This window comes from Grampus griseus (genome assembly GCF_964374135.1).
Source record: "Grampus griseus genome assembly, chromosome: 2".
NCBI lineage: Eukaryota > Metazoa > Chordata > Mammalia > Artiodactyla > Delphinidae > Grampus > Grampus griseus.
The window spans coordinates 492,385-513,941 of record NC_139018.1 but is presented as its reverse complement, the minus strand read 5'-3'; the positions used below and the strand labels follow the sequence as shown (position 1 = coordinate 513,941).

Below are 21,557 nucleotides of genomic sequence, written 5' to 3'. Positions count from 1 at the left end.
CCTCACCCACGACCCTGCGGTGGGGCTCTGAGGGCGGGGCGCTAGCCTGCTGATCTCCCTCCTCCCCCCCATAGCCTTCGGGCGGGGAGGCTGTCGCAGCCCCTGGTCCCAGCAGCGGGGCTGGCTGCTCATCTGCCCCTGCGACAGGTGCCCTGGGGATGGTCTGATTACACCCACAGAAGGGGGTGAGGGGCCGCGTGCTCATCAGCAGGCAGCTTTGGGCTTTGTGGTCCGACCTGTGAAAAAGCCGTTAGTTAGCGGGAGGGATGAAATCTTTTTGCTTCTGTCGGGTTTTCCGAGATCGATGTGCTTCCATACCTATCTACTTCAGCCCCAGCGTGCAGATCCCGGGTGGGGATATCGGGGGCTGCACATGAGCCCTGGGAGGAGGCCACAGCTGGCCTCCTGGGGTGCTGTGGGGCAGCGGGGGCAGCAGCGGGTGGCGGGAGCTGGCTCTGGGCGAGGCCCGGCCTCTGGCACTGGTGGGGCCTTAATGGGCTAACAGGCCCACGGACGCGCCTGCGGCTGCATCCACCCTCTGGCCTGCCGCATGCACGCGCTCCCCCATAACGCTGACCGTGTGCTTTCTTTCCTCCGCCACCCATCCCTCTGGTAGGCACCTACCTGGGTAAGTAGCACAGGGCCTCGAGGGCTGCAGGCCGGGTGCCACGGCCCCTCCCTCTGCCCTGCCGGGGTTGGGGTACTCCAAGTTAGGAGGCGGTTTGCAAAGGGGAGGGCTGGACAGCTCTTCCCTGCTCGTCAAGAGACGAACCGTGGCCAGGGGGCCCTTTTGGGAGGAGCTGGTCCTGGGAGGCCTCTGGCAGGACGCAAGTGGTGGAGACCAGCCCTCGTGGGCACGTGCTCCCACGGCCGCCCACAGACTCGCCCCACGTGTGTCTGGGAGCCACAGGTCTCGGGCGCCCGTTGGGAATGTGGACTGAGACCTGGGACGGCGTCTTTCCCCTTCAGAGGGGCAGCTGCAGACCCCCGGCCATGGGGTGGAAGCACTGGAACCCTGGCCAGAGCCTGGCCTCCTGGCCACTCGAGGAGCTTCTGTCAGCTCCTCCCTGGGTGGCTGGCCCCAGGGTTTGCGATGGGGGCTGGGGGCCCCTCGGGAGGAAGCCCGGGGTCGCCCGGCCTCCTGGGGTCTGAGTGGTGCTGCCCGGGGAGTGGCCGCCTTGCAGAGGGGCTGCCCGGCGCCACTGTATTTATACCCACCGTAGACCAGGCCCCGGTTGTCGCGGCCCAGTCAAGGGAGCGAGCTCAGATCCGAGACTCCGGGCCCCCACCCAGAGCGCCGCCTGGGTGTGGGCTGTGGCTCTGGGGAGACCTGGCCCCAGGTCTCCTGCTTCTCGGCTGCGGGTCCTCAGCGAGCGTGTTGAGTGCAGGACGTGCCTTGCCTTGGACCTCACAGCCTGTTCTCCTCCCTCTTGTCAGGTTTGGCGAATCACGGACAGACCAGGCACATGGTGAGAGGGAGGGTCCCCGTCCTCCACACTCGTACACACGTGTGTTCCCACAGCTCCCGCGGGCCTTTGGGGGAGGCCCCCCAGCCCTGCAGGCGCTGCATGGGAGCATCTGGGAGGCCCAGTGGGACCAGAGAAGGGGCAGGCGGCGGGTCTCCATGGCCCTCGGAGGGCCCCCTCCCCGCCCGGGGTGGCCAAGCCTCCATGCTCCCCGCTGGGACCGCCACCTCGGGCTTTCTGGGTGCCCACGTGGAGGCCCCGGGCTGACCCCTGGCGCCTCCCCACCGCAGGGACCAAGCCGGAACCTGCTGCTCAACGGGAAGGCGTACCCCACCAAGGTGCGGCTGATCCGGGGGGGCTCCCTGCCCCCCGTCAAGCGGCGGCGGATGAACTGGATCGACGCCCCCGATGACGTGTTCTACATGGCCACCGAGGAGACCAGGTGGGGCCTCCAGGACCAGCGGCGGGCAGGGGGCAGGGGCCACCGTGTCCGTGTCACTCGTCTGCGTCACTCGGTGTCTCGATCACAGGAAGATCCGCAAGCTGCTCTCGTCCTCCGAGACCAAGCGCGCGGCCCGCAGGCCCTACAAGCCCATCGCCCTGCGCCCCAGCCAGACCCTGCCGCTGCGGCCGGCCCCGCCAGCGCCCGTCAACGACGAGCCCATCGTCATCGAGGACTAGGCGCCGCCCGCCTGCCCGCAAGGCCCTCCAGCCGCAGACCGCGCCCGCCCGCCGCCCGCCCGCCGCCCCGCCGCCCGGTTTCGGTAGTGCCCCCCCGCCCCCCCCGCCCCCCCTGCAGAGAGACTGCTCCTCGGCCCCCAGCGGGGGTGGGGGGGAAGCGCCGCCTAACTTCCTCCAGGGCCGCCGAGGAGTCACCTTTTTAGCTTGTGTTTACTTTTTGGCCGGAGCGGAGCTGAGGGGCCGCGCCAGCGCTCGCCCTGCGACGCGGGCCTGCGGGCCGGCCGGGAGTGTCCTTGTGTTCTGTTGAAGGTGCCATTTTAAATTTTATTTTTATTACTTTTTTTGTAGATGAATTTAAGCCCTGTAACTCACACCTGGAACGTTAGGATCGGCGCGGCCAGTGGCCAGCCGGGCTGCCTGGTGGGGTTGGCCCCTTGTCTTTTCAAGTAATTTTCATATTAAAAAAAAACGAAGGAAAAAACTCATAAAAACAAAAAATGCAACTAGCCCTTTCCGTGTCTTTTGTCCCCAGTCCTCTCCCTGTCTTGGGCCCACCTCACCCTCAGGGCAGAGCCGGCGCTCCCAGCCTGGGCCCCCCCGGCCCGCCATGGGGGAGGACGCTCAGGGAGAGGCACTGGCGAGCAGCGCGTGGCAGGCCTGGCCCGCATACCTGCCTCCCGGAGGCCCTGGCCCGATGCCCACCACCTGGCCCTGGGAGCAGGGAGAGGTCCAGCCAGGGCTCGCTGGCGCTCACTCGGTGGCGGGGGCAGGGGTGGGGGAGCGGAGACCCCCTGTGTCTGTTCAAGGCAGGGGGTGGTCTGGACCTGGCCTGGGACCCAGACTGGCAGGTGCCTGGCTTCCGTCGGGGCAGCCAGCCTAGCTGGGTCAGCCGGCCGGCCAGCCTGCTCCTGGCAGAGCCCTGCCCCAGCTGTCTGCGGGTTTTTGCCAGGAACTGCAGGGCCACCCCTAGCAGGTGTGGAGTTTCCACAGGGAGGGCTCGCTCAGATTTCAGCAAGTCCGCTCTCAGACATCCTGCCTCGGCTGGCCCCCGCACAGCCGCTCCGGGCCCAGGGGACAGGTGTGGCCAGGCCGCGGTGGGGAGGGGTCTGGGAGCCACGCTAACCTCCGCCAGCCGAGGGGCTCCCCTCCGTGAGCTCTGCCTCCTGTGCCTCCAGCCCCACTGTGACGCGTGGGCATCTCAGCTGGGGAACTGAAATAGAAACCACCCTGCTCCCTCGCTGGAGACAGATAAGGGGCGTCCTGGCCTTCCAGGACCCAGCTGCAGGGCCCCGCAGGGTGGCGGGCCAGGGTGTCAGAGGAGTGGCTGTGGCACCCGCCCCCCGCCCCCCGCCCCCCCACAGCCAATTCTAATCTGCAGTCCTGGCACCACCCCTTGCTGCCCCTGCTGCCCCAGGGCTTCGTTGCAGTGTCAGCCGAGGTGCGGTGGGGGGTGGGGGGGTGCGGCGCACGGCTGGGAGGCCAGGCTGGTGACCTTGAGAAAGACACGAGCTTCCTCCGGGGCCTTTTCCAGTCCTGGGGCCTGAGGATGGGGTGGGGTGGGGACGGGAAGGGAGGGTTCTCCCCAGGCCCGGTACTGACTTCCCTTCCCCCAACCTGGCCCTCCCCCCCAGGCTGGTCGAGATCTCCGTCCCAAGGACAGGCAGGCCCTGCGGAGAGCCAGGAGCCGGGGGTCCCCCGCCCCCACCCCAGCACTGTGCTGGGCAGGGCCTGGGCTGCGTGTCCGCCTCTCCGCTGCTGGGGGGTCTGAGCCGAGGCTTAGCGGCGGGGTGGGAGGCGGGTGTGGGTGGGGGGAGCAAGCTCTTGGGTGCCCAGGAGTGTTTGCCAGCTTTGGTCTGTTCTCGTGGGCCTGGCAGGGGGCTGTAGCCGTCTCCTCCACAACCCCCAGCGCCAGGGCCATCTCAGGGGGACAAGAGTCCCCACAAGGGACTCAGCCTGGACGCCTGCCCACCGCTGGGCGCAGCCCTGGGGGTCCTGTGGGAGAGCGAGACTGGGCTCCTGCGTGTGCCATTTGCCAGCGCTGCGGCCCTAGGGGAGGGGCCTGCCTTACCACCTAGCCACCTGGCCTGGCCACCTCGGGGCAGGCCCTGCCTGCTTCCCACGAACTTGCTGTCCTCACCCAGCCCCACGGCCTGCTCACCAGGAGCTGGCCTGGCCTGTACCTGCCCCAGTCCCTAGCCCTCAGTGGCCTCAGAGGCAGATGCCGCTGCTCTTGTGTCCCGCGATCTGTGCCCCTTCCCGCCTGGCCCACAACAGCCCCGGTGCCACCAGCCCAGGCACTGCAGCTGGGTGGCAGGGCACCTGCGCCGCCCCACTCTCCCCTCCCTGGCTCCAGGGCATCTGGCCAGGGCCCAGCGCCATTCCCTTGCTCCACCCCCATTCGCTCTCCAAGCTGGGCGACACCAGTGCCCAACCAGTCCGCCCTCCACAGCAGTCCTGCAAATTTCAGGGGCGGGGTGGAGTCACGGAGGCTGATGCCCGGGGGTCCCCGGGGGCTCCCAAGCTACAGAGGAGGTGGTAACAGGTGCCAAGTGGGGGGCAGTGGGCCCATGAATTATTCAGAGACACCGGACACCCAGCCTGAGCCAGGAGCGGGATGTGAATGACTGACCTGCAGGCCACCTTGTCCAAGAAGGGGGGCCCGCTGAGGCCTCCTCTCTGGTCTCTGCCCTGGCTGGCTCGGGGCCAGAGCCCGAGTGCGAAGGGAGAGGGGGCCGGCCAGGCCGGTCAGTTAGGCCTGAGGGGGGCCACATGTTTCTGGGCTGTTGTCCTCACGGAAATGGCACTGGCTGAAGGGTGTGGGTGCAATGGGTGGGGGCACCGCTGGGAGCAGGGCCGCGGCAGGGCTGCCATGAAACTGCCCTGTGAGACTGGCTCACCCAACCACTGTGAACACGCTGGCACCAGGGGCCAGGAGAGGCGCCGGACGCCACCAGGCAGAGGAAATGGGCAGTGGGGGGCAGACCTCAGTGTCCAGCACAGAGCCTCAAAGACAGGGCAGGGGGTGAGGAGGCTGGAGCCCGCTGCCCAGCCTGGGCCTAGTCGTCTGGGCTTGGGGGTCTGTCCATCTGCCGGACTTGAGGCTCAGCTGGGGATGGAGGTCCAGAGGAGAGCCCATGAGGAGGCAGAGCCCCTGGGAGGTGGCCCCAGCGTCCTCCAGGTCCCCCAGACCCCGGGGGTTAGGGCCGGGTCCTGCATGGCTCCAGGTGCAGGTAGGTAGGGAGAGTGGGAGTGGTCAGGCAGGTAGGTAGGTCCCTGTTGGCAGGAGGGCTGTGGACCCCGGGGAGAGACCCCGAATGCTGGCAGATCCCTAGCTCCCCGGCCCTCCAGGAGGGTGCTTCGGCACCACCAAGCTGGAGGTCAGAGGCCCTGGGCCCTAAGCTAGTGGGGTCCAGACGAGGGATGCCCGTGGCGGGAGCCGGGGGAGGGGATAGGGGTAGAAGCTGACGGCAGGGTCCGCCCATTTGGCCGGCCACAGCACCCGCGAAAGGGGCACTCCAGGGGCCCCAACATCTCCTCTCCCTCCTCTCCTCCCCTCCCTACCGCCCTCGGGTGGGAGGACAACTTCAGAGCCTGCAGCACAGCCCCGCGGGTCCCGTCGGTGCCAGGCATCCCCTCCCCAACCCCCTTCCAGCAGTTTCTCTCGCGCTGTTTTTGGAAGTGGCAGGCGCCCTGCCCTCCACCCGCTGGGCCTTCAGCACCACTGACAGTGTTAGGCGGGGCCGGGACCGGGCCTGGACCGGTGGCGCGCCCGCCCGGAATCCCGCTCCTATCCCACCGCAAGGCCGTTGCTATAGAAACCGAGCAACAAAGGGAAGCGGGGTGGCGGCGCGCGGCAGGGTGGGGTAGGGTTCCCTTGGGGACTCGGGCGCCAGGACCGGGCAGGGCGGACCGGTCCGCCGTCGGGGAGTCAGTCTGCTTGTCCCGACGCCGCCCTTCCGGGCCGAGGCCCCCGCTGGCCAGGACGCCCCCAGTCGAGGGGGCCGCGGACTCCCAGCCCCACCCGCGGCCCGGCTGGCTGCCCCAACGTTGCCATGGAAACAGGCGAGGACAGGGCGGGCCTGGGTAGAGGCCACCTCGCGCGCGCGACCCAGGGGCGCCCGGCGGGTCCAGTCGCCCCCCATCCGCCCCTGCAGGTGCGCCCCCGCCCCCGCGGCGCCCGGACCCCGAGGGCGGGCTCCCGACGCCCCGCCCCGGACGCAGACCAATGGGAGCACAGACAGCCGGTCGGGCGGGGCGGGCGGGGCGGGCGGGGCGGGCGAGGCGGCGGCGGCGGCGGCGGCGGCGGCGGCGGCGGGGAGACGGGCGCGGGCGGAGGACACGGGCTGAACGGGAGCGCACCGGCCATGGCCTCCAAGTGCCCCAAGTGCGACAAGACCGTGTACTTCGGTGAGTGCCCGGGCCCGGCCAGCACCCCGCCGCCCTTCTCGGTCCAGGATGCGCGGCCCCGACCCGGCTCGCCGCGCTGCCCACGCGGGTGCGGCTGAAGGGCGGAGCGGCGACAAGCTGGGGGCGGCCACGCCCGAACCCCGAAGTGGACGATGGGGGTGGGGCGGGGGCCCGAGGCCCGGCGGGTGGGGGGGCGCGTGGTCCCCCCGAGAATACGCCCGGGCTTGGGGGAGAGCTCTGGGTTCGCGGGCGCATCGCGGTTCTCCCGGCGGTGCCGAGCGGGGCGGGGTCGGGCGGGGCAGCAATCTCCGGGCGCTTCTCGCGCGCTCCTGTCCCTCTCAGCCGTTTCGCGCGGACCCCAGTCCCGCCTTCCGCGGACACGTGGCCGGGCTGGCGTGGCCTCGACCCGTGACCCCCAGCCCCCACCCCGACCTCTGCCCACGCGGGGCTGGGCTAGGGCTGGGCTCTGTCTGGACTCAGTCCACGCGGGGGCGACCTTGGCCTCTACCTCCTGCGTGTCCCAGCGCGCGCCTTTCCTTGGTTCACGTCCCCCCAGGACTTTCCCGGGGGTGAGGTGACAAGCGAGTCCCCACAAGCAGGAGAGGACGCTGGAGCCCAGGTGGCCAGGCCCCCTGCTTCCTCAAGGTCAGAACAGTGGCATTCAGGAGGAGGTAGCTGGGTAGGAGGGCGTCCTCTCTGCCAGGATGCCCCCTGGGTTGGCGGCACCTGCCCCCCCCCAGCACTGGCTCACCCACACTCTGGCGCTCTGACCCTGTTGTCTGGCTCACCCACTCTCGCTCATCCTGGCTGATCCGACTTTGCCAGGGCGGCGAAGTCCCTGCCCACCGAGCCTCCCACCAACGCCCACACAGACAGACTTGGTGGCACAAGCCAGGATGGCCAGAAGGGCAGGGAGAGACAGGGACAGACGGGGGATCCGATCCTTCTGTTGTCATCCTAAGGGCAGTGGTCCGGGTCTGGACTGGGGACAGGCCGAGGTGAAGATGGCCACTTGGCTTCCCAGCAGGCCAGAGCTCGAGGAGGAGGCCGGAGGAGGCCGACGTTGTTTGCTGTTCCCAGAGGGGAGGGACCGGATTTGGCCTGGAGTGCTTCTGGGCTGGCTGGAAGCCGAGGGGCTTCCGGATGCCTCCCCAGGAGTCCGCCCAGCCCTCTGTCCCCATCCCAGACAGGGCTCATCCTGTAAGGCTCAGGGTGGGGGCCAGCGCCAGGGTCCTCCTGTCAGCCCCGCTGCCCGCAACTTTGCTCCCAGTCATGCTAGCTCAGGACCGGGCCGACAGTCCCGTGGACAGCCCGGAAAAGCGCTTCTGCCTGCTTGGGCGGCCGCCGGCTCCCAGCAGAAAACAAAGGCGGCTCAGACTCGGCTGGCTTCTGTCCTGGTCTGGAGGCCCTGGTGGAGGAAAGGGCTGGGGGCCAGACCCTCCCACCCCCAATCAGGCTTCACCCCAGCAGCCTACCCCCAATAAGGCTTCACCCCAGCAGCCTACACCCCAAGCGTGTGCACAGTGCAACCTGGGCCAGGATACCCCAGGGTGACCTCAGGGACACCGAGCCTTTGTGTCCCCAGCAACCGTGCAGCCGGGTGAGGGCCGGTTCCCTTCCGAGCCATTAGGCTCAATCGATTCTGCCTTCCCAACTTGGGCCGGTAATGTGTGGCCGTCGACCTGGCCAGTGGGTCTGAGGGTCATTCCCCTGCCCCCAGGTGGCCACATCCTACAAACCAGCCAGTGGTTCTGGCAGCCCTGAGCTGCAGCTGCCTCGGCCGCCGCTGGCCAGAAGGAGAACTGGGAGAGGATCCGAGCCCGCCTTGGGCTCAGCCAGCTCCCATCTGCCCTGGCATGGACCTGGGGCGAGGCCTGGCCAGCCTGCGTCCCAGCCTCCTTGGTGGAGTGGCCAGAGGGATCTAAGCTTGTGCTGCCCCTGGCCGGGGCCAGCAGGTTCCACCAGGGCCGTGGGGAGACATCGCTCAGGGCTCCGAACCTGGGCCACCAGGGGGACTCACTGCCCTCCAGCAGCACCCACAGGCCACCTGGGGCTCTGGGTGCCCCTAGCCAGGCTCTCTCTCCCTGCTCTGCTGGGGCCCTGGGGGAGGCCTGGCCCAGGTGGGGGCCCCTCTGTGAGGGGGACCAGAGGAGCCACTGGTCCTTGGCCTCTTCTTGGGGCTTGGCCAGATTCTGCCAGGGTGGAAGGGGCCCAGCCCACCTGACCCCCCTGCTCCCCTCCCCGATGCCTCTGGCCGGGCCCCTTTCCAGTTGGGAGGAATTCCAACTCAGCTCCGGCCTTTCTTCCTGCCCTCTCCTCCGCCCTTTTCCTGCTGTGCTCCCCTGGGGAAGCCTCAGCTTCCGTCCACTGGGAGGTGGCCCAGCAGCCCCAGCCTGGGGCAGGGGACAGGGAGGGGCCCCAACGTGACCCTCAGCAGCTGGTCTCAGACCTTGAGTGCCAAAGCAGCAGCCAGAGGCGGGGGAGGGGGGGGCGCTCAGAGCTTAGGGAGAGGAAGCCAAATATAGACAGGCAGGCGTCCTGTCCCACGGGTGTCCCATGGTGGCGACAGGGACTGGCCTCTCGCAGGGGTCTGGAGGCTTGGGGCCACCCTTCAGCGGGGGCGCTCTGCAAGCTCCATTAGGGCCTGATTGGAGGGTTTGGGGATGTGTGTGAGGGAGGGGCAGGTGTCCTGGTGAGGGGATTAGCAGGTGCTTGAGCTGGGACCCCGTCCAAGTTCCCTGCTGCAGCCCGTGACCCAGGGTGATGAGGGTGCCTGAGACCCAGAGGGAGAGCAGGGCCCCTGGGGAGCAGAAGGTGGTTACGGTGGGGGAGCAGGCAGGTGCCACGTGGCTCCTGGGTGGGGATGAAGGGGACCCGGCGCAGAGGCTGCCCAGGAGCGGGCAGGACAGCAGGGGCAGCAGGCGGCTGAGCGCGGGAGGGCAGGAGGGCGCTGGCCCTGACCCCTCTCCCGCCCCAGCTGAGAAGGTGAGCTCCCTGGGCAAAGACTGGCACAGATTCTGCCTCAGGTGCGAGCACTGCAGCAAGACGCTGACGCCAGGGGGCCACGCCGAGGTGAGCCCCTCCCCCGGGCAGGGAGGGGGGGACCGGGGAGCCCAGGCCCGGCCCCCGCCCTCATGCCCTGCCCTCTGCCTAGCATGACGGGAAGCCCTTCTGCCACAAGCCCTGCTATGCCACGTTGTTCGGACCCAAAGGTGAGCCTGGGTGGGGCGCCACGGCGTGTGATCTACTCCAGCGCTGGGGGACGTGGCCAGTGCCGATCCTCGGCCCAGCAGAGACTTGGGGCTGGCCTGGCGGGACGCTGTGGACCCTCGGATTCCCCCGGCCCCCTTGTCTCCTTCCCCATGCTGGCCCCTCCCGTCCTTGAAGGACCAGCATCCTCCGTGCCTTTCCCGGAAATCTGCAGCCCACGGGTGCCCTCTGGGTGGGGGTCCTGACCCCACAGTGGGCCGTGGAGGACCCTTTTCTGAGAAGTTGGGGGGTGGCTGTGAGGGCTGGGTGGTGGGCGAGCCCACTGGCCACCCCCCCTACAGTGCCTGCCACCTCACAGGGGTGAATATCGGAGGTGCCGGCTCCTACATCTACGAGAAGCCCTCTGCCGAGAAACCGCAGGTCACTGGCCCCATCGAGGTCCCCGTGGCCCGAGCTGAGGAGCGGAAAGCCAGCGGCCCCCCGAAGGGGCCCAGCAAAGGTGGGCTGGGCTGAGTTTCCGGGGGCAGGGGGGCCGGGGCGTCGGAGCCGCTGTGCCCCGTCCTGACTCCTCCCCCTCCCAGCCTCCAGCGTCACCACGTTCACCGGGGAACCCAACATGTGTCCTCGCTGCAACAAGAGGGTCTACTTTGGTGAGTGGCCGCGCCCACCCCCAGCCTGGGAGGTCTCCGCCAGGGGGGCCCCCGACCTCACCACCTCTCCCGTCCCCAGCCGAGAAGGTGACGTCTCTGGGCAAGGACTGGCACCGGCCGTGCCTGCGCTGTGAGCGCTGCGGGAAGACGCTGACCCCAGGCGGGCACGCGGAGGTGAGAGGGGCGCCGGCTGGACGGTTGGGGGCGGGGCGCGCAGCTGCCGGGGGCGGGAGGCGGGGGAGGGGGGTGCCGGGCGGTGGGCGTTGTCCCCTGGTGGCCAGCCTCGTGGCTCGCGTGCGCGCAGAGCTGCGTGGCGTGGCGTGGCGTGGCGTGGCGGCGCTGTCCTCCCCTCCAGCTCCCCCAAGGTGAGCCGACCTGGCCAAGGCTCTGAGAACTCGAGGGTTCAGGGAGACCCGGAGGAAGCCACCAGGGGGAGTGGGGAGTGTGGACTCCGTGGCCCTCGCTTCTCACCGCCCCCCCCATCTCGTCCCTAGCACGACGGCCAGCCCTACTGCCACAAGCCCTGCTACGGAATACTTTTCGGACCCAAGGGTGAGTGTGGCGAGGAGGGTCTGGGATGCGGGGTCCCCCTTCCTCCACCCCTCCCCTACCACCCTTGGCCCTCTCCCCACAGGGGTGAACACCGGAGCTGTTGGCAGCTACATCTATGACAAGGACCCCGAGGGCAAGGTTCAGCCCTAGGCCCGCAGGCCCTTCTGCGGGGCATTGGCCCGCCTGCGCAGGCCCCTGGCCAGGGGCCCACTGCTTGGCTACGAGGGGAGAGTGACCGCCGCCCAGTCCCACCTCAGCACCTGCGAGTCCAGGGCCTGCGTGTTGGGGAGGAAGCCCCTGAGCTGACTCCAGAGCCCTGCCCACCAACCCTGTCTCCCTGGGTGTGTCTGCCTTTGTGTCCCCAGCCACCCGTCACCCCTTTTGTGTCCTCCTGGCCCCCCGTGTCCCCATGTCTGTATCTCACGGCCCACACGGCCCTGAACGTCCCTGTGGCCTGGGTGGGTCTTTCTGAGGTGGCCGCCCCACGCTCCCCCTCCTGCTGCCCGAGTCCTGCCCACAGTGTTATTTATGCTCCCCCTGCCCGTGACAGCCACAGCCACGCCCCTCACAGTGTCCCAAGGGTGGAGGAACATCCCTGCCAGGAGCCCTCTGCCCGCCTCCCACCCTGCCTCGCAAGCGCCCGCCCGCCGCCCTCACGTGGCTCACATTCGACTGCCGGGCGTTCTGTCAATGAAAGGTTTGAGGATCGCACAACCCCGCACTGTGTCTGTGTCTGTGGCATGGGTGTGAAGCCGGGATAGCGTCCCTTCGTCCGGGGGTCCTCTTCCCAACGGCGGTGGTCGTGGCTGGGAGGCGGGGAGGCGCTGATTTAGGCTGTGGTGCCGACACTGAGGTGGGCTGGGCCCCTGAGAGGGACCAGACTAGCTGGACGTGGGGAGGGTGGGAGGCATCCGGGGGTGGGGTCCTGGTCCCCAGACATGGGCACCAAAACCAGGGGGTCCTCTGATCCATCAGAGACCCAGAGGGAGAGGTCAGCCTCGGGAAAGAGCAGAGGGCATGGCATGTGGAGGGAGAGGGGGCAGGTGAGCAGAGGAGGGGTCCTCTGCAGGGGGAGAAGCCGGTGAAGGGTGGTCAGGGACGAGGAGGAGCCTGGAAGTACAGAGGGTTTGGGGGAGCGAGGCTGAGCGTGGTCGGCCGGCCCCGGCATTGGTGGGAGCCCAGGGACAGAACGTGGGCAGTCTGGAGGAGAGGCCTAGGGGCTCCTGCCTGAACAGCATCTGCGTCTGGGCTTGCAGTGTTGATGGACTCACCTCTGGCCTCCCCAGGCTGTCCAGGCTCTGCCTTTGCAACCGGGAACTCTCAGTAGCTGGGAGGAGGCCTCTCCTCCTCGTCTGCCTTCCCTTTACCTGCTGGCTCCCGGGCAGCCCACCAGAGGGCGCCCCTTCTCTTCCACGCTGGGCGCGGGGGCAGAACCCTCGGAGACCTGCCCTCCAGTGCTCAGCCCTGCCCTGGCCTGCTCCCAGCACCCCACCCCCAGATGCCTCGCCCTCCCCGAGCCAGGAGCGTCATCCGGGCCTGCTCAGTCTGGGCCCGTGTCCCCAGCACCATAGGCAGCCGGCTCCCCACGTGCCCTGCCCCCAGGGACAGCTCCCAGCGCCCCAGCCCGTGGCACAGGCCCGTGCCTGGCCCGCCCTCCAGTACGCGGGCCCAGACACAGCTGAGCCTGGGTGCCCGGCTCATTGTCCCTCGAGCAGCCAACCGTGTCCCTGGGGTGGAGGGCCGGCTCCTGGTGTCTGCAGTGCCAAGCCGCCCTCCTCCTGGCCAGTCCAGGCGCCCAGCGTGGGCGGCAGCGTCTCCTCGTACCTGGCCGGCGCCTGGAGCGCAGCCAGGATGTGCAGGGTGGGTCGGCCTGCCCTGGGGATGGGAGGCGCTGGAGCAGGTGCCCCAAGGGCGCCCAGTTCCCACCCCAGGCAGAGGGGAGGTTCGGGCAAGCACGCTCGGAGGAGGGGCTGGGACAACACCCCTCCACATTCCCACCTCCCTCCCGCCAGCACGAGGCTCCTTGGTTGGGGGGTCGTTTGGGGGAGAACTCAGGCTTCCCTGAGCACCCCCAGGCCCGCCCTCGCTGAGGGCTCCCGGTGTCGGATGGGAAATTCCTGTCGTCCGGCCGGTTAGGGGCTGCTGAGAGCACAGCCGGGGCCCCTCCTCCAGGAGGCTCCAGGGGAAACTGCGTAGGGGAAGACTTGATCTGCGGCGCGCCCTTCCCCAAAAGCCGGGGAAGGGCGGGGCCTATTCTCGTGTGAAGGCCCGCCCTGGGGGGGTGGGGCGAGGGCTGCCGGGGTCGCCTGGAGGGAGGATCGGCCCAGCCCTGCCAGGGACGCAGTGCCCTCCCACTGCCGGGTTCTGGCCCGGGAGGGCGCGTTCCACTTCCTGCGTGCGGAGGGGGTCGCGCCTCCGTGTTTGTTTCCGCGGGGTTGTCATGGAAATCGGGGCGGGGCCGGTACCGTCTGTCTCTTCGCGGTCGCTGGGTGTCGTCGGTGGGGGCCGCGGGTGGCCCTGCGCTGCCGGGGCTCTCTTGGTGACACTAGCTCCAGGAAGCCTCCCCACAAGCCAGGTGTTTCCTCGGGCGCCCTTGCAAGACGCAGGGGAGGCCCGTACGGTGTGCCGCCTTCTCCACCTCCCCCCACCCCCGCCCGGCCTCCACCCCCACCCCTCCAGCCCGGTCCCAGCCAGTTGAGGCGGCCCTGAAATGCCATCTAACCACCTCTGTTCCATCCAGAACCCCAGGGCTGGGCACAGCGCCCGGGCCTCCTCCGCCATGCTGCTCCCCAGCTGTACCCCACCTCCCACCGGTCCAGTCTTCCCCACTTCCTCGCCAGGACCCTCCAAGACCCACCCTGCACCCCATTTCAGACCTGGGCCCTAGCTGGTACCCCCACCCTCCAGGCATCTCTGTGGGGACTGCAGCTCCCTCGGCCCCCACTTCCCTGAGGCCCAGAATCCCCTGCCCTAGGCCCCCACCTTCCCCTGGGCCTCTGCTGTTGGAGGCTCCCTGGGGACCCCACCCAGCTAGGCTAGCCTGGCTGAGCTGCTCTAGGCCTGAGGGAGCATGACCTTTTTCCAAGCACTGGCGCACTGGTCATGGGCTGTGGCCCCCTGGGTGCTAAGGGTCAGGAAGTCACCTAGTGCCTGTGACCCCGGCTCTGGGCCTCTGGGAGCTGGGACAGGCAAGGACTGGCGGGAGACCGGGGCGGCCAGGTGTGGGCAGCACGTTTTCTCAGGGCCCAGCTGGCTGCAGGGGTGGGTCTGTGGCCGTGAACATGCCCAGCTGCTGGGCTGATGAGGCTGGAATTTGAGGCGCTGCTGCATGGGCTTTGGCTCCAGGGCACAGAGATTCCCGGAACTAGGCTCAGCCTGGGGTGGGGGTGGGGGGAGGGGGAGGGCAGGGCGGGCTGAGGGAACTCAAGGCGGTAGGTGCCCGCATCCCTCTACCCCAGCCCCTCTGCATCCCACGCCTGCTTCCAGCAGAGGAGGAGAGGGGTCTTCTCCTACCCTGGCCAGGCCGTGGCCTGGTGGACAGGATCAGCGTCCTTCTGGGAAAGCACAGAGTCCGTTCCCTTCCCCAGCCCCAGGGCCGCCCGGGGCAGGACCTCGGGCCAGACAAGGGGCCCCGGGAGACAAGCTGTTAAAAATAGGCCCTGGGAATGTCTGAGTCTCCACGACTCAGACTCAGCCGGGCCTGGGGGAAGGGCAGGGAGGGGTGGCCTCTGGGGGCAGGAAGCCAGCTCTGGCCCAGGGCTCAGCAGTGGTCCTGGAGCACATGTTGGCCCTGCAGGACATCTGGGTGCAGGAACACCAGACAGACCCTGCTGGCCTCCAGCCCTAGCAGGGGACATCCTTACACCTGTCCACACTGAGGAGGGAGCCCGGAGACTGGGGCACTGGGCACTGGGTGGGGGCTTTGAGAATGGTAGGGAAGAGGCCAGAGGCAAGTGTCACAGTGTATGGCATGGCGGGGGGGGGGGGTGGGGGTGGGATGGGGGGGTGTGCCGGGGGGGGGTGTCTGTCCAGCCCTGAGGGGCAGAGCTCTCCTGGTGGATTCCTCAGCGGTCACTGGGGCCCAGCCGTGCCTTCACCAATTCTCCCGGCGCCTGGAGGGCCCCAGCCTGGCCCTCTGCATCCAGCATTCTGCGGCAGGGCAGGGTCCTGCCCCGTTGCCATCTGGGTCTCCAGCTGAGCCTGGGCGGAGCTTCAGCAGGCGAGGGCGCGGGAGTGCGCAGAGAGAGGGTGAGCGTGTGGAGGTGGCTTTGGCCAGGCAGCCAGAACTCCGCAGTGACCTCCCCCCGGTCTCAGGGCCCTGGATGTCCTTAGGCTGGCTTGGGGCAGGGTGGACATTCTGGGCACAGAGCAGCCTGGGGCAAGTAGCCGTCCTGGCCGCGGTCCCTCACACTCCAGACGCAGCCCCTGTGCCTCCAGCCAGTGCTGGGAGGGAGAAGAGCGCAGGGCCACGGTGCTGGTAGCGCTGGGGCGGGCTGCATCTTGGGGTGTGCGAGGTGCTTCACTCCGTGCCTTCCATGGGTTTGTGCAGCAAATGCCACTAGGGCCCCAAAAGAGTAAGGAAAGGGGTGGAGGGCCAGGCAAGGCAGATCTGGGTCTTGAACTGGACCGGTGGTCCCGAGTCTGGTTGACCTTGGGCCAGGCCATTGCCACTCCCCCACAAGTGCATCCTGGGCAGGTGAGCCCATGGAAGCAAGAAGCCTGTTCCTGGAGGGACTGTCAGGGCCCTGATGGGCACCCAGTCAAGCCTCAAATGGGGGTGTGCCTGGCCATAGAGTCTAGAGGGCTGAAGGATCTGTCCACCCACCACAGTCCCCCAGTGCTGGGGCGTCTGCAGCTGGAGGGGTCCCCACCCCCACAGGTGGCAGGACAGACAGGGAGCTGGGGGAGTTGAAGGGACACGTCAGTCTGTGACCGAAGCTTTGGGACGGTTCCGGGCAGTGTGTGTGTGTGTGTGTGTGTGTGTGTGTGTGTGTGTGTGTGTGTCTGTGTGTCTGTGTGTGTGTGTGTGTGTGTGTGTCTGTGTGTGTGTGTCTGTGTGTGTGTGTCTGTGTGTGTGTGTGTCTGTGTGTGTGTGTGTGTGTCTGTGTGTCTGTGTGTCTGGAAAAACCGTGCTATGTAGCAACCAGAGGGCAACGCCCATGGCCCTCGGCCCCCCCGGCATCCTCCCCACCGGGGCCGTGCTGTGACCATGGCAATGGCAATAACAGCGGGGAAGGCCAAGAAGAGATTCATCACCCTGCTTATCAAGGGGGGGCTCTCAGCTCCGCCCACCCCCAGGGTCAGGCGGGTTTGGAGTCCCAGTGTTGGTGGTGTGGAGGCGTCATCCCTGGGGCCAGGTGTGTGGAGGGCAGACAAGCCGGCTCACAGCCCCACCTGGCCCGGAGCCCTGAGTGGGCTGGGGGTGTGGGCCGGGCAGAAACATGGGAAGGCAGCTGCTCAGAGAAGGGCCTCATGCACGCATGCCCCGAGAGACACCCTGATGGATACGCCCACCCAGGAAGGCACTGGGACACACGCGTGCGCATCCAGGCAACCTGTCGGTCACTGTCCCCCCCCAGCTCATCATCCCGGTGGAGTTGACCTCTGCCTGGCACACCCACTTGGGGCAGCCTTCTCAGGGATCTGCAAGGCGGTGCGTGCAACACGTGTGGCCTGGTGCCCGGGATCTGCTGTGACAGACGCCCACCTACCCCAGAGTGTCCTGCCCCGTGCCCCCCGCCCACGCGGTCCTCTCCATCACCAGGGGTCTTTGCCCTTCCTCCCCTCTCGCTGCTTCTACCTGTCTGCATTTCCTAGCTGTGTCTGTGTCTCCGTGTGCCCCGTCCACCCCCCCACCCCCCGGCACTCTCCTGCTTTCTTTCCTGCCCACCTTGCTCTCTGGATCATGGAGCCAGGAGATGAGGGAAGCCAGGACCACCTCCTGTTCCTGGCCTGGCCTGGTGGCATCAGGCGCAGGCCAAGGAGACATCAAGGGCCGGGTGGGGGTTGTGGGAAGGTTGGGCCGGTGGTGTCGGCTCCAGAAACCATGCTGAGGTGCCCCTGTGCCAGGCAGAGAGGGTGTTGAGGCTCCGGGCCCGGAGCTCCACCAGTGCAGGGCAGGGCGTGCACCGCCTCCTGAGGGCAGCGGGCAGCCGGGCACCGGGGCTACCCACCTTGTGGACCCCGGGGCTTGCACAGCTCCCGGGGTGGGGGGGCAGAACTGTGGCCTCAGAGAGGGGGTCCCAGGGAGGTGGGAGTGACTGGAGAGCGGTGTGGGGGGCCCGCCGCGGGAGTGTGGGGTCCAGTGGGCCGTCCTCCTCACCGAGGCTGGGGTGCGGCCGGCCTCCCTTACCCTTGAAGGCTTGGAGCTCTCACCGTCACCCCGACCCGGGCCTGGTGGGGCGCCGTCGGGGTGGAGGCAGCCACGGCTTCCACTCCTGGTCCCGTTGCCAGACTCCGGGGGGGGGGGGGCTGCTCGCAGCGGGTGGTAAGGGTGAGGGCGTCACTGCGTGGGGAGGCCGGGGCTCCTGGGCCCTGTCAGAGGATGGTCTCCAGCACCCTCCATGGGGACAGGGCCTGGACAGGCCCGGAGATGACGTTTTGTTTGGCGAGATGGTTGAGGGCACGTGAGGACGCTGGTGCTGGTAAAGGTTCACGGTGTAGGATGGAGACACGGCTAGGGAGGTGGCCTGGGTGAAAGTGATGGAGGAGGGTTGGCCCAGGCAGAGTCCCACAGGGCACAGAGCACTGGGACCCCACCCAGGCCTCCACCTCAGCCTGGGCTAAGGGGCAGATGGGAGGCTGGCCAGCCGCCTCCCCTCGAGGGCCCCACCCCCTTGAGATGCAGGCCTCTCCGCTGGTCCGCAGAGGCTGGCCTAGGACCCCGCAGCCCGCGAGAGAGCCAGCCCCCTAGGTCTTCCCCCATTCCTGGGGCGGGTGGGGTCCGCGGTCTCTGCCTGGCACGGCGGAGGCTCCAGGGCCGCTCCCGCTTTCCTTGGACGAACGACTTGGACCGCTCTGCACTCGGCGCTTCCCGCAGAGATAAAGACCCCTCCCCCGCCGGCCCCGGCATCTCCCAGACGGCCTGGGCCGGCCTGGGCGTCGCCGCATCCACTTCCCGCCACAGAACCCCCAGCCCCCGCAGCCGATGGCTGTCCCCGTGGAGAAAATGGATGCCCCGTCGCGGAGTCCCCTCTTCTGAATTCCCTGGGGACGTTCCCGCTGCGGTCCGATGGACTTCCAGGGGCGGGTCTGAGGTGGGGCGCGTGAGAGAGACCGGTATGTCCCTCGGGGGTGGGGAACTGGGGCGGGGCGGAGCGGGGCGGTCCTCCTGGCCCCGCGCGTGATGGAGGCCGCGGGGAGTTCCTGGGGGAGGGCTACCAGGCTGAGACTCCCCTGGCAGGTGTCCCCAAACCTCCATCGGGGGAAGGGGACACGCTGGTTTGCATCTCTTTGCATTTTAGAGGTGACCGGTTCCCTCCCTGGCTCCGGCATATCTGGGGCTGGGGGTGGGGTGCTCCCTCCTGCTCTTGGGGAGCCCCACTGCCCCAGATCCTGGACCCGGCGAGGCCAGAGTCCAGGGCGAGGGGCGGGGCTCCTCCGGGTGCGCCAGCCCCGCCCCTTCAGTGAGTCCCCACGGATCTCCTGCACTGCTCGGATCACGCTCTGTCGTCGGCTAGGCCCGGGTCGTACCCCAAAGCGGGCGTGGACCAGATGACCTTTCTCGGTCTGCTGGCTTGGGTCCGAGGCCTCCGGGCCCAAGTCCAGGGCTCAGGGGGCGGGGCGCTAGGGGCGGGTCCCAAAGGGGCGGGGTCCCGGGGTGCTTGAAAGGCGAGGACCTGGCGCGACCCACCCAGTCCCGCGCTCCGCTCTGCTCCCGCCCAGCCACCCGACCCGGACCCGGCGCCACCATGCCCAAGTGCCCCAAGTGCAACAAAGAGGTGTACTTTGGTGAGCGCACTCCACCCCCACCCTCCCCGGCTCGAACTGTGGGTCCCTGAGCCGCCCCACGCGGAAGCGCGGCCCAGGGTCCCCGCCGCGGGGCCGCTCAGGTGGGCCGGGGGCGCAGGGGGACTTGGGGCACCGCCTCGGGGCGACGCCTCAGCCTTGCCCGCGGCCGCCTGGATGTGCGGGTCGGGACCCCTGCGTCGGACGGCCCTCCATCTCTGTGCCCCGCTGTCTCTCCGGGTCCCTCTGGGCCTCCCGTCTCTGAGTCTGCCCGTCTCTGGGTCTCCCGTCTCCGGGTTGCGCTCTCTAGCCTCCTCTCGCGCGCGCCCTGGGCGGGGACCCCGAGGGGTAGGAAGGAACAAGGGGCTCTGGCCGCCCCTCCCAGCGCTAAGTAGAAACAGACGCGGAAACCGGCGTCCCGGGCGCGAGACCAGGCGCGCTCAGATCCCGGGCGCGGCCTTCCTGTCCCGCGCCCCGGGGCCCACCCAGGAGAAGGGCAGGAGGAGGTGGGAAGTCCCCCCGCCTCGCCACGGGGAAGGGCGCCCCTTAGGCCCCACCGCCGTCACCGGTGCAGAGGCGGAGGGCTCAACCCGGTAGCCGGCCCGGGTCCCGACCCAAGGCCCCCTCGCCTCCTCCTGCAGCCCCACCCAAGCCCTCAGGGGCGCGCTCAGGGCCGGCGCCCACCCCCGCTAGTTGGGCGGGACTGGTTGGGGACTGGAGGTGCCCCTCTCCCCCCGTGGGGCACAGGTGCCGCTGAGACCTTGGGTGGGCCACCGGGCATGCGTGGGCGAGGCCTTGAGCAGAGGTGGCTGGAGAAGGCGCTGTGCGAGCAGGTGGGTGTGCCCCGTGTCCCAGGAGCAGTGTCTCACCTCACGGGGCGGGGGGCATGTCTGTCCCTCTGCAGCTGAGCGGGTGACCTCCCTGGGGAAGGACTGGCATCGCCCTTGCCTGAAGTGTGAGAAATGTGGAAAGACGCTGACCTCGGGGTCTCACGCCGAGGTAGGTGGGGCCTGGAGGGAGGCCGGGGCATGGGGGAGGGGTGACAGGCCCTCATGCGCCTCTCTCCGCAGCATGAAGGCAAGCCCTATTGCAACCATCCCTGCTACGCGGCCATGTTCGGCCCCAAAGGTATGCTCCCCGCAGCCCCCACCTGACCCTGACCTCCACAGCCCCTGGCCACCCCTAACCCGCCCACTGCTTCTCCGCAGGCTTCGGGCGCGGTGGGGCAGAGAGCCACACTTTCAAGTAAACCCAGGTACACCCCCATCCCCCTTGCCCTGCCCAGCCCAGCCAGCCCTGAGAGTGGGGTTCCCCCACCCTGAGTGAGGACCGACCACTCCTGGGGCCTGCACTCACCTCTGTCCCTGTCTCTCTGCACAGGTTTTGGAGACCCCATCCCTGGCTGCCCGCCGGGCCGCTGCCCCTCTAGGCCGATGGCAGGCCCTCCCCACAGGCACCTGGGGCTCCCCTGTAGACCCTCAAGCCCTCAATAAACCCGGACACTTGGAAGACCTACTTGTGTGTGCACTTCACTGGGGGAACAGTGCAGGGGGCTGCACCCTGCCGGGCACTTGCTCTTCCTGCTGCAGCCAGCCTTGCTGCCCACTGCCCTGGTGGGGGCGGGGGTACTCTGCCAGGGAACCACCCTGGACAGCCCCGCGTTCAGCCCTGCAGATGCCCCAGCCCTCCTCTGCAGCTCTGGGATTGGTCAGCGGGAACATGAGGCTGCAGGGTGAATCCGCTGAGCTGGTTCCGTTTTTGAGAAGCTTTGGGGAGCTGTGGTGGGGAGCCCTCTCCTGCCCTCCCCACTTCCTGCTGCTCCTCCCTTGTCCCCATCCCCCATCCCCACCCTGCCGGACTGGGCCAGCCGTGCATCCACCCAGACACCTCATCTGCCCCCGTGCCATGCCCAGGGACTAGCAGGTGGCCGGCTGCCCAGTAGGGACTAGCAAGCGGCTGGCTGTCCGATGCGGACTTTGAGGTGAGGACTGGCTGGGCGGCAACGGCTAGGGGCTTTCTGAAAACTCCTGTTTCCGTTCAGGGAGCAGCTGCAGACTGGGCCACCCTCAGAGCCCTCGCCGTTCCCCCCACTGGCCACTCACACTCCGGCCCTGGCAGACGGCCGCTGTCCCAGGGCTCGGCTGATCTAAGGAGCCCAGAGAGGTCATCTCAGCCTTGCAAATGCCCTCAGCCCTGCCCCATGGCTTGGCTGGGGGTCCGGCAGGCCTGAGCTGGACAGGCGTGGGGGGCCCCAGGGCAGTGTGTGGGGTCACGTGCGCGCGTGCATGCGTGTGTGTGCGCGTGTGTGAGATTTGTGATTCATAGAATTCCAAGGGGTGGGAGCTGGAGTGCTTCTGGGGACAGATGCAATTCAGCGGGGGAGGCGGGAGCAGAGGATACTAAGTGAGGCCCGGTGGTTTCTCAGTGGTGGGGTGTGGGGGGTGGAGGTGTCATCTGGGGGCCCAGCAGCTAAGGGCTTGTGGCCAGAGCAGGCACAGAGGGGGGAGTGGGTGCACTGGAAGGTTCGTGCCGAGCTGCTGGGAGGTGGCCCTGAAAAGGCAGCAGAAACTCCTGGCCCCTCCGCCACCGCGTGGCTCAGTCTGGGTGTGGGGGGCAGACTTGGAGTGAGCGCTCAGAGCGCTGA

The 21,557-nt window shown here is 68.5% G+C and overlaps 3 protein-coding genes across 3 annotated transcripts in view; all 3 read left to right on the top strand.

Annotated features, from left to right (window-relative positions):
- The window catches only part of MTA1 (metastasis associated 1), a 37,995-nt gene extending 35,345 nt beyond the window's left edge, over positions 1–2,650 (top strand). Inside the window, exons 19-21 of the mRNA XM_082649262.1 lie at positions 1,438–1,469; positions 1,757–1,908; positions 1,997–2,650. Of these exons, the coding sequence (XP_082505388.1) occupies positions 1,438–1,469; positions 1,757–1,908; positions 1,997–2,147 (335 nt within the window). The 3' untranslated portion in view covers positions 2,148–2,650. The remainder of the gene's footprint in view (positions 1–1,437; positions 1,470–1,756; positions 1,909–1,996) is intronic.
- Positions 2,651–6,491: 3,841 nt separating this feature from the next.
- On the top strand, positions 6,492–11,680 carry LOC309818611 (cysteine-rich protein 2). The gene is made up of 8 exons (XM_082648398.1): positions 6,492–6,554; positions 9,532–9,626; positions 9,709–9,766; positions 10,123–10,263; positions 10,346–10,414; positions 10,494–10,588; positions 10,909–10,966; positions 11,049–11,680. The coding sequence occupies exons 1-8, from the start codon at positions 6,512–6,514 to the stop codon at positions 11,114–11,116; spliced, it is 627 nt and encodes a 208-aa protein (XP_082504524.1). The 5' UTR covers positions 6,492–6,511; the 3' UTR covers positions 11,117–11,680.
- Positions 11,681–18,779: 7,099 nt separating this feature from the next.
- On the top strand, positions 18,780–20,428 carry LOC309817841 (cysteine-rich protein 1). Its single transcript, XM_082647053.1, has 5 exons — positions 18,780–18,916; positions 19,818–19,912; positions 19,984–20,041; positions 20,122–20,168; positions 20,294–20,428. Exons 1-4 carry the CDS (start codon positions 18,877–18,879, stop codon positions 20,160–20,162), a joined length of 234 nt encoding a protein of 77 aa, XP_082503179.1. The 5' UTR covers positions 18,780–18,876; the 3' UTR covers positions 20,163–20,168; positions 20,294–20,428.
- Positions 20,429–21,557: the final 1,129 nt, after the last annotated feature.